The sequence below is a fragment of the Perca fluviatilis genome, chromosome 21 (genome assembly GCF_010015445.1).
Source record: "Perca fluviatilis chromosome 21, GENO_Pfluv_1.0, whole genome shotgun sequence".
Classification (NCBI taxonomy): Eukaryota; Metazoa; Chordata; class Actinopteri; order Perciformes; family Percidae; genus Perca; species Perca fluviatilis.
This window is the reverse complement of record NC_053132.1, coordinates 32,703,587-32,717,776: the sequence shown is the minus strand read 5'-3', so window position 1 is coordinate 32,717,776 and position 14,190 is coordinate 32,703,587. Positions and strand designations below refer to the sequence as shown.

The following is a 14,190-nucleotide window of genomic DNA, read 5'->3' as shown; positions in this document are numbered from 1 at the left end:
CAAAACATGAACTAAGAGCGGGAACTGGATGTGACAGCTGCTGTCTAATAAACGAATGAAAAAGAAATACAGCAGAAGCAATAACCCAACCCTGCCCAATCTCTCTTCATCTAAGCTCTTTTTGTGAGATTGCATCACATAATGTAAGGTAGATGTCGGTTTTCAGTCAGGATTTGCACCATATACTCTCTAAAGTATGTGTTGCCAGTCCTACCTAAACATCCCTGAACATGTAATAATGCCAGGTTTCCTATTGCATAGGTTTATATTAAACAATTTTACAAGGCTGTGGATACTGCAGACATTGTGTAAATCTCTGCTGTAGTTAGCTAAGATGCTGTCCTAGACTCATAATTCTCCAGATGACTGGCTGGTAATAGGAAACCAAAGCAGCTCATCCATGGGCTTTTATTGGCCTTTAAGATTTTCATCAGCAGTTATTAGTAACACTGCTGACCAATCCACTGCTTGGCTTGATGGGCTGTGAAGTCTTTATTGACTCCTTTGGATCGCTGGATGAGGAGCGCAAGACGTTTCTGTTTCCGGTCAGTGTTTTGCTGTAGTAGAAATGGCTCTGGATGGACTGTACTTTTAATATTTTAGGCATTTATCTGACAACATTATCCAAGGTGCTGCTCAACAGTGAGTGAGGCTGTAGAATGAGCTTTGGTCAGGACAACAACCTACTCATGAATGTCAGCAAGACTTAAGATATGATTGTGGACTTTTGGGAAGAAGTAGGGGATGAACTATGCCCTCCTTAATATCAACAGGTCATCATTGGAGAGGGTGGACAGCTTGAAGTACATTGGTGTCCACATAACACATGCCATTGTTTATCATACCAACTGCTATAACAATTTTTTTTTAAATAATTTTACTGTATTTCTGGCAGCGGTAGATGACCACCCACCAAGTGTCAGGGTCTGTCCGAGGTTTCTGCCTCTTTAAGCAAGTTTTTCCTCACCACTGTCACACTAAATGCTTGCTCTTGGGGGGACTTGGGGGTCTTTGTGAATTATAGATTGAGGTCTAGACCTACTCTATCTGTAAAGTGTCCTGAGATAACTACTCTTATAATTTGACACTATAAATACAATTGAATTGAATAACCGAGGGTCTGAGCTGGGGCCTCCATCCTGACTCAGTGGCGAGAAAGGCAAGGCAGAGATTGTTTCACCTCAGAGGCCTAAGGAAATTCCGTGTATCCCCTTAAATACTGAGCAGTTTCTACTTCTGCATCATTTAGAGCGCCCTGATGGACAGGACCATAGGGCCCTGCAAAGAGGTTTGTTTGGCTGAACATATAGTAGGCGGTGTCCCTTCCATGCCTAAAGTATATTTACACCAGGCATTGCAAGAAAATGGCTAGGAGAATCAGTAAAGATCCAAACCATCCAGGTAACAGCCACTTCTCCCTGTTGAGGTTGGGTAGAAGGTCTTAGATACCAGTGTCTGAATTGGTCTAAAAAAAGGTGCCAGTACCCTAATTCAGCAGTTGTGTCTTGGATATTCTATTCCACTCCATTATAGACAGAATACCAGCTGAGATCAGTTGCATTGTTTTTTTAATCAGGGCAGCAGTTTTCAGATTACATTATGTGCTTACATAATTTCAAAAGGGTTCTCGACTGTAGAATGAAGTGGCTGATCTTTAATGCAATATCTACATTGCCCATTATCAGCAACGATTCATCTAATGTTCCAAAGGCACATTTACTAATCTGATATCATCGTAAAAGGCTAACTGAGAAAACAGTGGAGACCCTTTTGCAATTATGTAAGCACATAATGTAATCTGAAAACTGCTGCCTTGGTTAACAAAACAACTGATCTCAGCTGGTATTCTGTCTATAATGGAGTGGAATGGATATTTCTAAGTGACCCCAAACTTTTGACCAGTATACGTATCTATACCGGTATACATATAAATTATACTGAACAAAATTATAAATGCAACACTTTTGTTTTTGCCCCCATTTTTCATGAGCTGAACTCAAAGATCTAAGACTGTTTTCTACATACACAAAAGGCCTATTTCTCTCAAATATTGTTCACAAATCTGTCTAAATCTGTGTTAGTAAGCACTTCCATCCACCTCACAGGTGTGGCATATCAAGATGCTGATTAGACAGCATGATTATGGCACAGGTGTGCCTTGGCGGGGGGGGTCCAAAAACATTATGGTGTTAAGGTTAAGGTTAAGGTGCCCCCGTTCACCAAACGCGTGGCGGCAAATCCTAGCTGCTTCGGCGGCTAACCCGATTGCTGACCTCCTCCTCATAGGCAACCTCCACCAGATGCGAGCCGCGACCAAGACTAGACATTCCTCTCCTTCGGTCATGCTGTGGATCATTTTGGCAATCACCTCATTCATCCATCTCCACCTCCACACTCCTGTGCTCCGAGCCCACGGCTAACCACTATCACGGAGCTCTCCGTCCCTCCGCTCCGGCATCATGATCAAATATTCAACTCTGCAACTGGTCCACTCGTCAACTACTCCATTCCATCCTGCATCCCAGTCATCAAACAGCTTCGGACTTCTAACGCGACGTTCCGTACATCCACAGAAGCTCGCCGCAAGTTTGTTTTCTTCCACCACGGATAATTCATTCCATCCATCTGGTCACCTGCACGCTCTGTTGCACCTGTCCCATCGCCATCTGAATGCTTCACCCACTGGTTCACATAGGGCTGAACGCATCATCAGGCTACACAGAAAACCCGGACCGGACTACAGTGCTTTCCCCACTTCACATACACTCAATCATACTCTCCAATCATTTGCTAATCGGCTCACTGTCCCCCTCAACTGCAATACCCCCACACCCCAACGACCACACGACTGCTAACCGGGACAACCTCAGATCTCTCCAGCCTGCCCCCATCCCACCACCCTCTCACCATGCCAACTTTGCCCTCCTCAACACCCGGACGCCAAACAATAAAGCCCCTGCCCTCCATGAACTAATCCTCGACAACACTCTTGACTTCCTTCTGTACCGAAACCTGGCAACAACCCAACGCCTTCTTCTCCCTCAACCAAGCATCCCCCCCTGGCTACAACTACATCTGCAAACCCAGCCCCTCCCACCGTGGAGGTGGCCTCGCCGTCATTTTCAATCAGAACTTCCGGATCACAGAACTCACCCTCCCCTCAGTATCATCATTTGAATATCTCGCCTTCAAAGCTCTTTCCTCCACGACAGTCATCCTCATTTACCGGCCACCTAAACCAAATCCCTCCTTCCTCTCTGATTTCACTGAACTCCTCACACTAGCCTCATCTCTCTCTCCACACCTGCTGCTACTCGCGGTGACTTAAACATCCACATGGACTCCCCCACATGCAAGCTCTCATCAGAATTCAAAATTTTACTGGATAACTTCTCTCTCACCCAACATGTCAACATCCCCACCCATGAAAAGGTCACATCCCGACCTGGTCTGCTCCACCAACCAACCAGTGCTCGACCTCCATCCATGCCTCTTTCCCTTCTCTCTGATCACAAACTGATACGGTTCACCATCCCTTCTCCAACCCCGCACGCGCCGCCTCCTCGCAGAGATCACATTCCACAACCTCAAATCTATCAATCCCCACCATCTCTCTGACCTGCTCTCCACCACTCTCCACCTGGACTCAACCCTCACCTCACCCGATGACCTCACAGACCACCTCAACTCCACCTTGTCTACCTCCCTCAACACCCTGGCCCCCTCAAAACAAAACTCGTCACTTTTAACACCTCTTCACCCTGGTACACACCTGCACTCCGGAAAATGAAACAAACGGCCGCCAACTTGAACGTCTGACAAAGAAATCATCCCTCACAGTCCATCATGAAGCCCATAAATCCCATCTCATCGCCTACAAAGATGCCCTCATTGCTGCCAAACCTGCCTACCTCTCCACCATCCTCACCGACCCCCCACAAACCCCAGAACCCTCTCTTCCACATTGAACAACCTCATCAAGCCTCCGGACCAACAGCCTCTTCCTCTACTCTCGGATCTCTGCAACTCATTCCTCCACTTTTTCACTGACAAAATCAATCTCATTTACAAATCCCTATCCCCTGTATCTGACCTTCCAGGATCTACTCCAGCACCTACCTTGGACCCTCCTCTCTCCATCCCTCCAGACCTCCCGACCCCTCCTCCACACTTCCTCCTCTCCCAGTTTAACCCAGTCACTCCTCCTGAAATCTCCAAACTCATCAGCTCTTCCAAACCCACTACCTGCTCCCTTGACCCCTCCCTACTCCACTTCTGAAGTCCTGCCTCCCGGTCCTATGCCCTTACCTCACTAACCCTCTTAAACTCCTCACTGTCCCTTGGAACTGTCCCTCTGCTTTCAAAACTGCCGCTGTCACCCCAATCCTTAAAAACCTGGTCTGGATCCCTCCTCTCTCAACAACTACCGCCCAATATCCAACCTCCCCTTTCTGTCTAAAAACCCTGGAACGCACACAACTACAAACCCATCTTCTTGCCAATAACCTATTCGAACCTCTCCAATCTGGTTTTGGCCCCTACACAGCACAGAAACCGCTCTCTCCCAAAGTCCTCAACGACCTCCTCACCTTTGCTGACACCCGGTTCCCTCAACATCCTCATCCTCCTCGACCTGAGTGCAGCCCTTACTGGCGCCAGTAACATCCTGCTCACCAGACTCAAAGACCTCGGTATCGACGGCGGTACTGCACTCAGCTGGCTCCACTCCTACCTTTCCAACAGATCCCATTTCATCTCTCTCCACAACCACACCTCTGCCACAACCACAGTCACTCAAGGTGTTCCCCAAGGCTCGCGTACTTGGCCCCTCCTCTTCATCATCTACATCCTCCCTCTTGGTCAGATACTCCGCCACTTCAACCTGGACTTCCACTGCTATGCTGGGACGACACCCAGATCTACCTCAGCACCAAATCCCCCACAATCCTCCCCTCTCCCACATCAACTCCTGTCTGTCAGCTATTAAAACCTGGATGCAACACAACTTCCTCAAACTCAACAGCGACAAAACAGAATTCCTTCTGATCGGCTCCAAATCCACACTCAGCAAAACCAATAACCCCACTCTCACCATCGACGGCACCATTGTCTCCCCATCTCCCCAGGCCCGCAACCTTGGCGTTATCTTTGATTCCACCCTCTCCCTTGAGCCTCACATCCGTCAAGTCATTAAAACCTCCTTCTTTCACCTCCGCAACATCGCCAAAATCAGACCCTCTCTCACACCCCCGCTGCTGAAAGACGCATTCACGCCTTCATCTCCTCCCCGACTGGACTACTGCAACTCACTTCTCCTCGGCATCAGCTCTACCAACATCAACCGACTCCAACTGGTCCAGAACTCAGCCGCCCGCCTCATTACCTGCTCCAAATCCTGGCACCACATCACTCCAGTCCTAAAACAACTCCACTGGCTTCCCATTTCCCACCGGATCACCTACAAAATCCTGGTCCTCACCTATAAAGCCCTCCACCATCTGGCCCCCTCATACCTCACTGACTTCCTCTCCCTTACCAACCCTCACGGTCCCTCAGATCCACCTCAGCCGGTCTCCTCTCCATCCAAAAGTCCAACCTGCGCTGTTTTGGGGACAGAGCCTTCTCCAGAGCAGCTCCCAGGCTCTGGAACTCCCTCCCCCAAGAGATCCGCACCTCTGAGTCCCTCACCATCTTCCAGTCCCGCCTCAAGACCCATCTCTTCACCTCAGCCTACCCATAGTCCACCTGCCCCCCTCCCTTTTTCATCTGTATCTTGTTTTGTTCTACTTGTTTTGTTATGTTTTTATAATCTACCCTGCCCTGTAAAGCGACTTTGAGTCCATGAAAAGCGCTATATAAATTCAATTTATTATTATTATTATTAAGGTTAGGGTTCATCCATGAAGAGAACACCTCTCCAAAGTCCCAGACGCCATCGAATGTGAGCATTTGCCCACTCAAGTTGGTTAAGACGAAGAACTGCAGTCAGGTCGAGAGAGAGAGAGAGAGAGAGAGAGAGAGGGATGAACCCTAACCCTAACACCAGATACTGACTGGTTTTTCGGACCCCCCCTTGGCCTTTTATTGTGGCCAGCCTAAGGCACACCTGTGCCATAATCATGCTGTCTAATCAGCATCTTGATATGCCACACCTGTGAGGTGGATGGAAGTGCTCACTAACACAGATTTAGACAGATTTGTGAACAATATTTGAGAGAAATAGGCCTTTTGTGTATGTAGAAAACAGTAGATATTATTAATAAGTATATATATATATATATATGCATAGCTACTTCAAAATTATTTTTGTATGCATTTCATTACATACATTCAGGGCTTGACATACATTTTTTGCTCACCAGCCACTGTTTCTAGTGGTTTTCCAAAGTTAGCCACACAGTATTTTCAATAGCCACTATTTTGTGTGAAATTACGTTTTATTTTACTAAAATTGACTGTAGTGTGATACAATTAACTTTAAGAACTACATTTACAACCCTTTTAAATGTAAATGACCCCCCAAATCAAAACTGCGTAAAAATGTAGTTTATAACACTGCAGTCATGAAATATTGAGCTCTGATAAGGTTCTGTGTAAAGCTCCTTTTGTATGAAATGCAATCGATTGAGACACAGACATAAAAGAGATGCTTCTTATTGGATAAGTGCTGTGTAGAAGATTAATGAAAATGGTGTGGAGCGAGTCAAACAAGAAGCTGAGCGCACAGCGCAAAACTTATTTTTACAATCCTCTTTTCAAAATGTTTTTCTGTCCAAAACGTAACCGTTGGCTCGGCTGCACCCACCAAATGCATGCCATGCCATGCCATGCCATGCCTTGCTGTTGCTGGTCTGGCGGGATTGGCTGACCACCGGGTGGACGGGCCAACATGCTCCGACAGTGGCTGAACACTGGATCCCAGCTGTGCTCCTGTGTCAGATGTTGGCACATTGGCACAGTCATCTACCCCAGCGTCCAGGGTTACAATACAATATTTATCCAATACAATTAGTCTATCCATGTTACAGTTTACAGTTTTTTTCAATTGCTAAACGACAGTGGGCACAACTGGAGTAACGTGCAAAACTGTAGACCAGACTCTAACTACAGTCTACACAGCAGCAGTTCATGTGAACCAAACTCTAGTTTGCTTTTCATCGCTTGAACACAGTTTTCAAAACTCTACACACTTGTCCCTTGACTTTAGCCACAGCCTGCACAACACTGGGGATCTACAGCACTTTGTTCAGATGCTAACACACTGCTGTCAGAAGTGTTAACCAGACATTCAAAACAGTACGGATTTCAGCCTGGTGCATTTCAAACACTGCTGATTAAAATGCTTTCTTGTTTCAGACTTGTTAGTGAACACATACTGTATATATACATACACTATATACATTAAATGTACTGTATATACTGTATATATGGGAAGCTCAGAAAGCCTTTTTTGGAAATAAAGAAAGACCAAATAAGAATGAAAAAGTTATACATTGTACTGTTTGAGAGAAACAGTGAATAGGTAAAATAGGAAAGATACCAATATGTCCAGGTAAGATGTCTGAGGTTACATACACAGCTATAAAAATGTGAAACACACTACCTTTACTACAGTAAAACTGCACACTTACTGTTTTCCAGAAAGTAATGGAGGTGGAAGCAATGATAACCCAACATTCATTAGTATTTAGAGATGATGCAGGTGCATGGCAGGAGAGGACATCCAATGTGATGTTGATGAAAACAGGGCCTGATGCTGGAGGATTAGCCCCACAATTCTTTTTTACTATTACGTATCTTTAGTTTTGTATCTTTTTTTTTTTCAGTAATTACATAAATTACTACGGAAAGAATTAAGTTAAGTTTTGTGCAATAACACCCGTGACAAACTGCCAGACATTTATTTTTTCCTTTGTCTGAAAAACCGACCCACTGCTGAGTCACTACAACATAACATATGTTAATATATGACTTGGTAAAGATGAAGTTGGATGAAGTCACGAGGTATGAATACAATACTGATGAATGAAACATGTTTAAAATGTTATATTTAAAGTTACTATAATATTTATATAGTATAGCAACATTGAAAATTACATAAAATTATGTAAATTATGCAGAAAATTAAAGTCACTTAATCTATAGATACACATATACACACACACACACACACACACATATATATATATATATATATATATATATATATATATGTATCTATATATATATATATATATGTGTGTGGTCAAGTCCCTATTAAGATATTTTAGGAATTATAATAAACTAATTAGTTTATTATAATAATAGTTCATTTTCTAAAATGTATTTAGTTTTTGTGGATCAATACTTCAATAGTCTTTTTGTTTTATGAAATTGTGCTACATCGGGAAACATATTTGACTGTGTAGGAGACACATTTACACAGTTTTAAGATGACAGAACGATCTTTCCTCTTTAGTTGACTTCATGTTAGTGTGATTTGTTTGTGTGGAGGCTGATGATCTCAGTAAAGTTCTGTTAAACTGGGATGAGGGATCAAACAGCCTATTATTCTTAATTAGCTTCACTTTTTCAGTCTTATTAACAATGGGTAGGCCTTTCTCCCAGCGGACAGGTTGACATTTGACAGAATGAAAAGTACACGTGTAAATGATTAAGTGAATGTTGATTCCGTTTAACTGCTTCAGTTCAGGGTCCTGGTGTTGTTCATGCTGGCTCACTGTCACACTGTCACGACTTACTTGAACAGAGACATTGTTAGTGTTCTTTTCCTAGTATGACAAGTCAAAATATCTTCTGTGAAAAAGGACTATTTGCACATAACATCTTTCTGGCAGCACATTTGTATATATGCCATAAAAGTAGAGGCCTCTATGTCTTGCTATGTTTTTATCCCTCTCCTTTCTCTCATGCTCTCTCTCACTTTCTCTCTTTTGCTGACACACACACACACACACACACACACTCCCAGTGGATTACGTTTTGGTGCTCAGAGCCCCCCGGGAATGGAAAGTGATAAATACTGGGAAGTGAACTACTGCTTTGAGAGCGAGTGGTTCCGAACACAGAAGGAGAGGAGGCGATAAATTGGTCTGGAGTGGGAGTGTACTGGGCACATCCAAGTCTCTAAAGATGACAGAGGGTGTAAATGTGTGTATGTGAGTGTGTGTAAAAGAGAGGGCGAGAAAGAGAGACCTACTTTAGGACCCCTTCAAACACACACACACACACACACACACACACACACACACACACACACACACACACACACACACACACACACACACACACACACACTAACAACCCATAGGGTGTTGACTGGGAGGCAAGCCTAGCAGACACACACTTGCCAAAGAACCAGGCCAGAACCAAGCCAACAGGCCATAACCTTTGTGTGTGTGTGTGTGTGTGTGTGTGTGTGTGTGTGTGTGTGTGTGTGTGTGTGTGTGTGTGTGTGCACACGCGCCAAACTACTTTGAGTATTGGAATGTAAGATAGGCCCATTATAAGTGGAGCCAGGAGAAACCAGCCAAATCCAGATCATGGCACAGAGGAAGAGATGGTGCAGTGAGGCAGAGTGTGATCTGGCTGAAGTGTATTTCAGAAACCCCAGAGGAGAGCTTAATTTACCTGCTTTCCTTATTTTGATCTCATAATTTACTGCCATACACTGCAATCATGTTTAGAATTATGGGTTACACTGTATTTTACATCTGCAGACTGACATCCATCCATTCAGTCAGTGGCCTGTAGCTCATGGAGGCTGCTCATCTCTCATGGTTGCCTAACTAAAGGCTGCACTTGCACCAAGGTGTTCCAGGTGGCTTATTTGAACTCTAAATGGTTTATTTCTCACTGAAACATTTATTTCTGCAGATAATTTACTGTTTTAGTTGGTTCAGTCAGGAGAGAACCTTCTAATTGTATTTCATTTATTCCAAAGTAGCGTAATTGTGTTTAGTTTGTTAGAGGTTAATATGTAATCCAAAATGATGTATGTATCAATCTTATTAGGTCTCTAAATAGTTAGCAGAGTCAAAGACTAAAAGTCAGCTTTACAGACATCATCTTGTTATAATTTTTTTATTCTTTTTCTTTTCATACCCTTATAACAGCAGCTCTGACATCCACTGCAGGCTTCACTGCAGGCTAAACAGTTACACATGGCTCTATGTGACACAAACAGTCCTGTGACCTACAAAGTTATAAAACATCTAATGCTGCCGTCTCCGACTGGCTGATAACCTTGTGGTTCCCTCATTTGTTGTATACTACAGCAGTGGGAAGTCCAAATGTTTGCATTTTTATTTAATAAGGCAAAAGAGAAAGTCCACTATAAACACGGACTATATAATGATAACGCTAGACTTAATTGTATTAAAAGTAATTGGTTGTTTGTCTGGTAAGTTAGGAAAAGTGTTGTGAAAGCAAACTGTTATAAGATTAGATGAGATCAAACTTTACTGATTCGCAGTAAGTCTTTTGAGCAATAACATTTAAATTATTCAGTAAGAAATGTGTTGGTAAGCATTTAAATACATGAAAATGGCATGAAAATGGCTAGGGTAGAGAGGAACAAAGGGAATTCAAAAGAAGGAAAAGAAGTGAAACAGTAAGCCACAGCGAGGGAGAGACCAAAAGAAAGATTAAGAAAGAATAGGCAGAGAGAAAAGAAAATGAGAAGGAGGGAAGGAATTGAGTAGTTGTGTGGTTGTGTGTGTGTACACTGTTGTGTACACCTCTGTTTTATTAACAGCCTCTCACTGTTTGAAATATACAGTATATACTGTATGTTTTATAATTTCCATTGACGGTGTACAGTGGTAAAATATGACTTGTGTTGTTTTTCAGAAACCAAGCCAGGAAGTGGTCTGTGCAAACCAGGAACCATTGCTCTGTTTGGTAACGTGGTGTACAGCGGACTGCTCAACGAGCACTTCTGGCACTTCGGGGTTCCCCTTGTCACCAGACTGGTCAGTTCCCCATTTCACTTGTCTTGTCTATTTCCTATGCTTTGTTTTTTTGCTTTAGCTGTTGGCTTGATGACTCTTTGTGACTCTTGTCGTCTCCCCACACACACACATACACACACAGACACACACAATTATATTTCTGTATCTTTGTTTGGTTTGGTTTACAATAGTTTTAAGTAGTCCATGTTATGTTAAGTGCTTTTAAAAAATATTGTAAAGGTGTTGTAACTGTTTGAACTGGAGTTGTTAGATGTCACCCAAAACCAAAGTATGTCTGATTTACTGTCAGTACTGTTTTAAGTCTAAAAACTTGTGGAATTTAATTTACACTGCATTATTATTTCAATGCAATAATGTTGACTCTATCTTGTTTTGTTGCTAATTTCCACAGTGTTGTTAAGGTCTTCTACTGTGGTAGCATGGTAAAGCTTGTTAATCAACCTGCCACATTTCTTTATTCTTTCACCCCAATTTAGTATACTAACATTACATTAAAATATGTACATACAGTACATTACAATGTTCTAGCAGATTACCTCGCTAGCTAGGCTTACCTATTAGTCACGTGGTCCCTCAAGATGTTCTCGTATTGGTAATTGTTGATAAAAATGTAATTGGTTTGCACCAGCTAAACTACTAGAGGCTAGATCTTGTTGTAGTAGGCTTGAAATGTCTGAAATGTGCCTCTTTCTGGGGGTGTTGAACAGTGTTATGGCGTTCTTCTGGGTTGTGGCTGGAGGTAAATGAGCCCACACATTGAAGGCTTTGTGGTTGTGTGGTTTTTACCTGCCCTATGAATAATGGATTAGGTTATAGCATTAACACAAACTAATGCAATATTTGTGGTATTTAAATTAACTTTGAATTAGGCTGTAATCTCTTCCATGTCACTTGCTGATTGCGTGGCTCTGTTTTATTGAACTGCTGATAAATGTTATAGTTGATAGATATCGATGTTGTCTTCCCGTCAGGATACAGCAGAGGATATTTGCTGGCTCAGTTTGATCACTCGCCCGTGAGCCTGTGAGACATAAACACACCCAGATGTGTCTGCTTGCTTATTGCCTCTGATGAAATACAGCTGATTTTGGTTTATGGGGAAATAATTGTTGTCTTTGCTTTTTTTTGTAGATATTTTAAATTCAAATAATTTATCACTGTTTGGAAATGGGAAACCAGATGTACTGTCAAATATTGAAGAGTAGCTTTCAGATGGTGTACTGGGAAATGTACAATATTTATTTTCAACATGGTGAATATTTAAACTGAGTATACCTATACAGCTGATATAATCAAAAGTTATTATAAGCTACCTTGGCCATGTTTTATTTACAGTGATGCTGTATGACACACACACACACACACACACACACACACACACACACACACACACACACAGCTATTTAAATGATTCAGAGCATTGGAGTGTCATGGAGTTGGAGGTCTATAACAAAGATACAGGAGTTAACGGCTGGTGTGTCCAAAGAGTAAGGCAATAATGTGCTGGCTTAGCTTTTTTAATGACAAACATCTTTGTTTTAGTCTGTTATTGATAATGACGATTATTACCATAAACACTGATCTATTGTGACCTTGGCCCTCCTAGCTACCGGCGGACACCCAACACATGATAAGTCCGTAGAATTTTGCATATACAAAATCCTCCCATGATTAGACAATGTTGGAATTTGGGAGGAGCGGGCTCAATGATAAGTAATTATTATTATTATTATTATTTAGCAATATTAATTAAGGTATGAATATTGATATATTGATACAATTATTATACAATTATTAATATATATATATATATATATATATATATATATATATATATATATATTAATAATTGTATAATAATATATATATATATATATATATATATATATATATATAAATAAAAACAAGGCACCACCCTGGATGCACTGACTCATCGCAACCAGCTGTTAAAGGTACAATAGAGTGTATTTAACATCAGCAATACCGATTAATAATGAATTATACTTTAATCAACAAACCATTATCACACTTCAACTACAAGCATAGAGGCGTGTGTGTGTGTGTGTGTGTGTTTGGGTGGGTGGGGGTTAGGGTGGGCGAGAGAGGGAGGGGGAGGAAAGAGAGATAGATCAAAATGGTGACCTGCCACACAAGAATTTACGATGCCAAGCGAGACCACACAAGTTGATAATCTTTGGGTGAAATATGCATATCACTTATATAGCCAACATGAAGTACAAAATGGTTGACATCTGGCCAAGATGGCGTGAAGCTAAAGCCCTATTTGCACGAGACTAGCCTTTCCAGGGGATCTCATGTGATTAAGAAATTACCCCCCATGTCTGTGTTTCGTGCGCACATTCACACTGGATTTAAAGTGACTATATGTTACTTTTTAATGTTTCTGAAACTGTGTAATGTTCCATGTGATGATCATAAATGACCTGTAACAGCAAACGAGACTAACAGTGAAAAGAACGCTACTTTTATATAGTTTTTCTTAATGCCTCTGTCCGGGTCAGATTTTTCCCGAAAAGTCACAAAATGATTTCAGGTAGATGGCGCCACAGAGCACACATTCTGACGGGTCACAGATTTCGGTGTAACACCGGAAAAGCCTGTATTGTGTATTCAGCCAGGTAAAAGGTAGCAGGAGATGTCTTTATATAGGCCTAATTGTATTTTAATGTTATTTTAGAAGTTATCTGCAGTAGTTATGACCAAGGTTATTATAGTTCTGCATTTTTCATTAGTTTTTATTTTTATTTCGTTTTGACTTTTTGTTTTCAAATTCAGTTTAGTATTAATTCGTTTTTAAAGCGAGTTTGCTAGTTTATTTTTAATTTTTTTTAAATGCTTAGTTTTAGTGTTAGCTTTTGTATTTTTTTGTAAAATAGGTTACAGTATTTGTCAGGGGCAAGATTCAAAAAGGTCAGAAAAAGTATTGTGTAATAACAACTCAACAAAAACATACTGTGGTCTGTCCGTGAGGTAATTGATGGTCAATGCAGACAAGTGGGGGTCAACTCCAGCTCCCAATAGCTTCCCTCAGAGCAGTGATCATTGTATTGCACTGGAGAAATCAAAAAACAAGACCCTCACAGTGCTACCAGTGTTCTCCAGATGTGACAGTGATCTGTGTGATAGATAGATAATGGCACCCTCCACCCCTATGCCTGGTTGGTAAGCGAACTGTAGGGGTTCCAGTTCTGAGCTC

General features: G+C 42.0%; 1 protein-coding gene across 2 annotated transcripts in view; it reads left to right on the top strand.

Moving 5' to 3' along the window:
* The window catches only part of LOC120550790 (RNA binding protein fox-1 homolog 3-like), a 1,027,376-nt gene that overhangs the window by 621,923 nt on the left and 391,263 nt on the right, over nt 1-14,190 (top strand). For both annotated transcript variants that reach the window (XM_039787629.1, XM_039787628.1), the window contains exon 5: nt 10,852-10,973. In XM_039787629.1, coding sequence (XP_039643563.1) covers nt 10,852-10,973 — 122 coding nt within the window. The remainder of the gene's footprint in view (nt 1-10,851; nt 10,974-14,190) is intronic.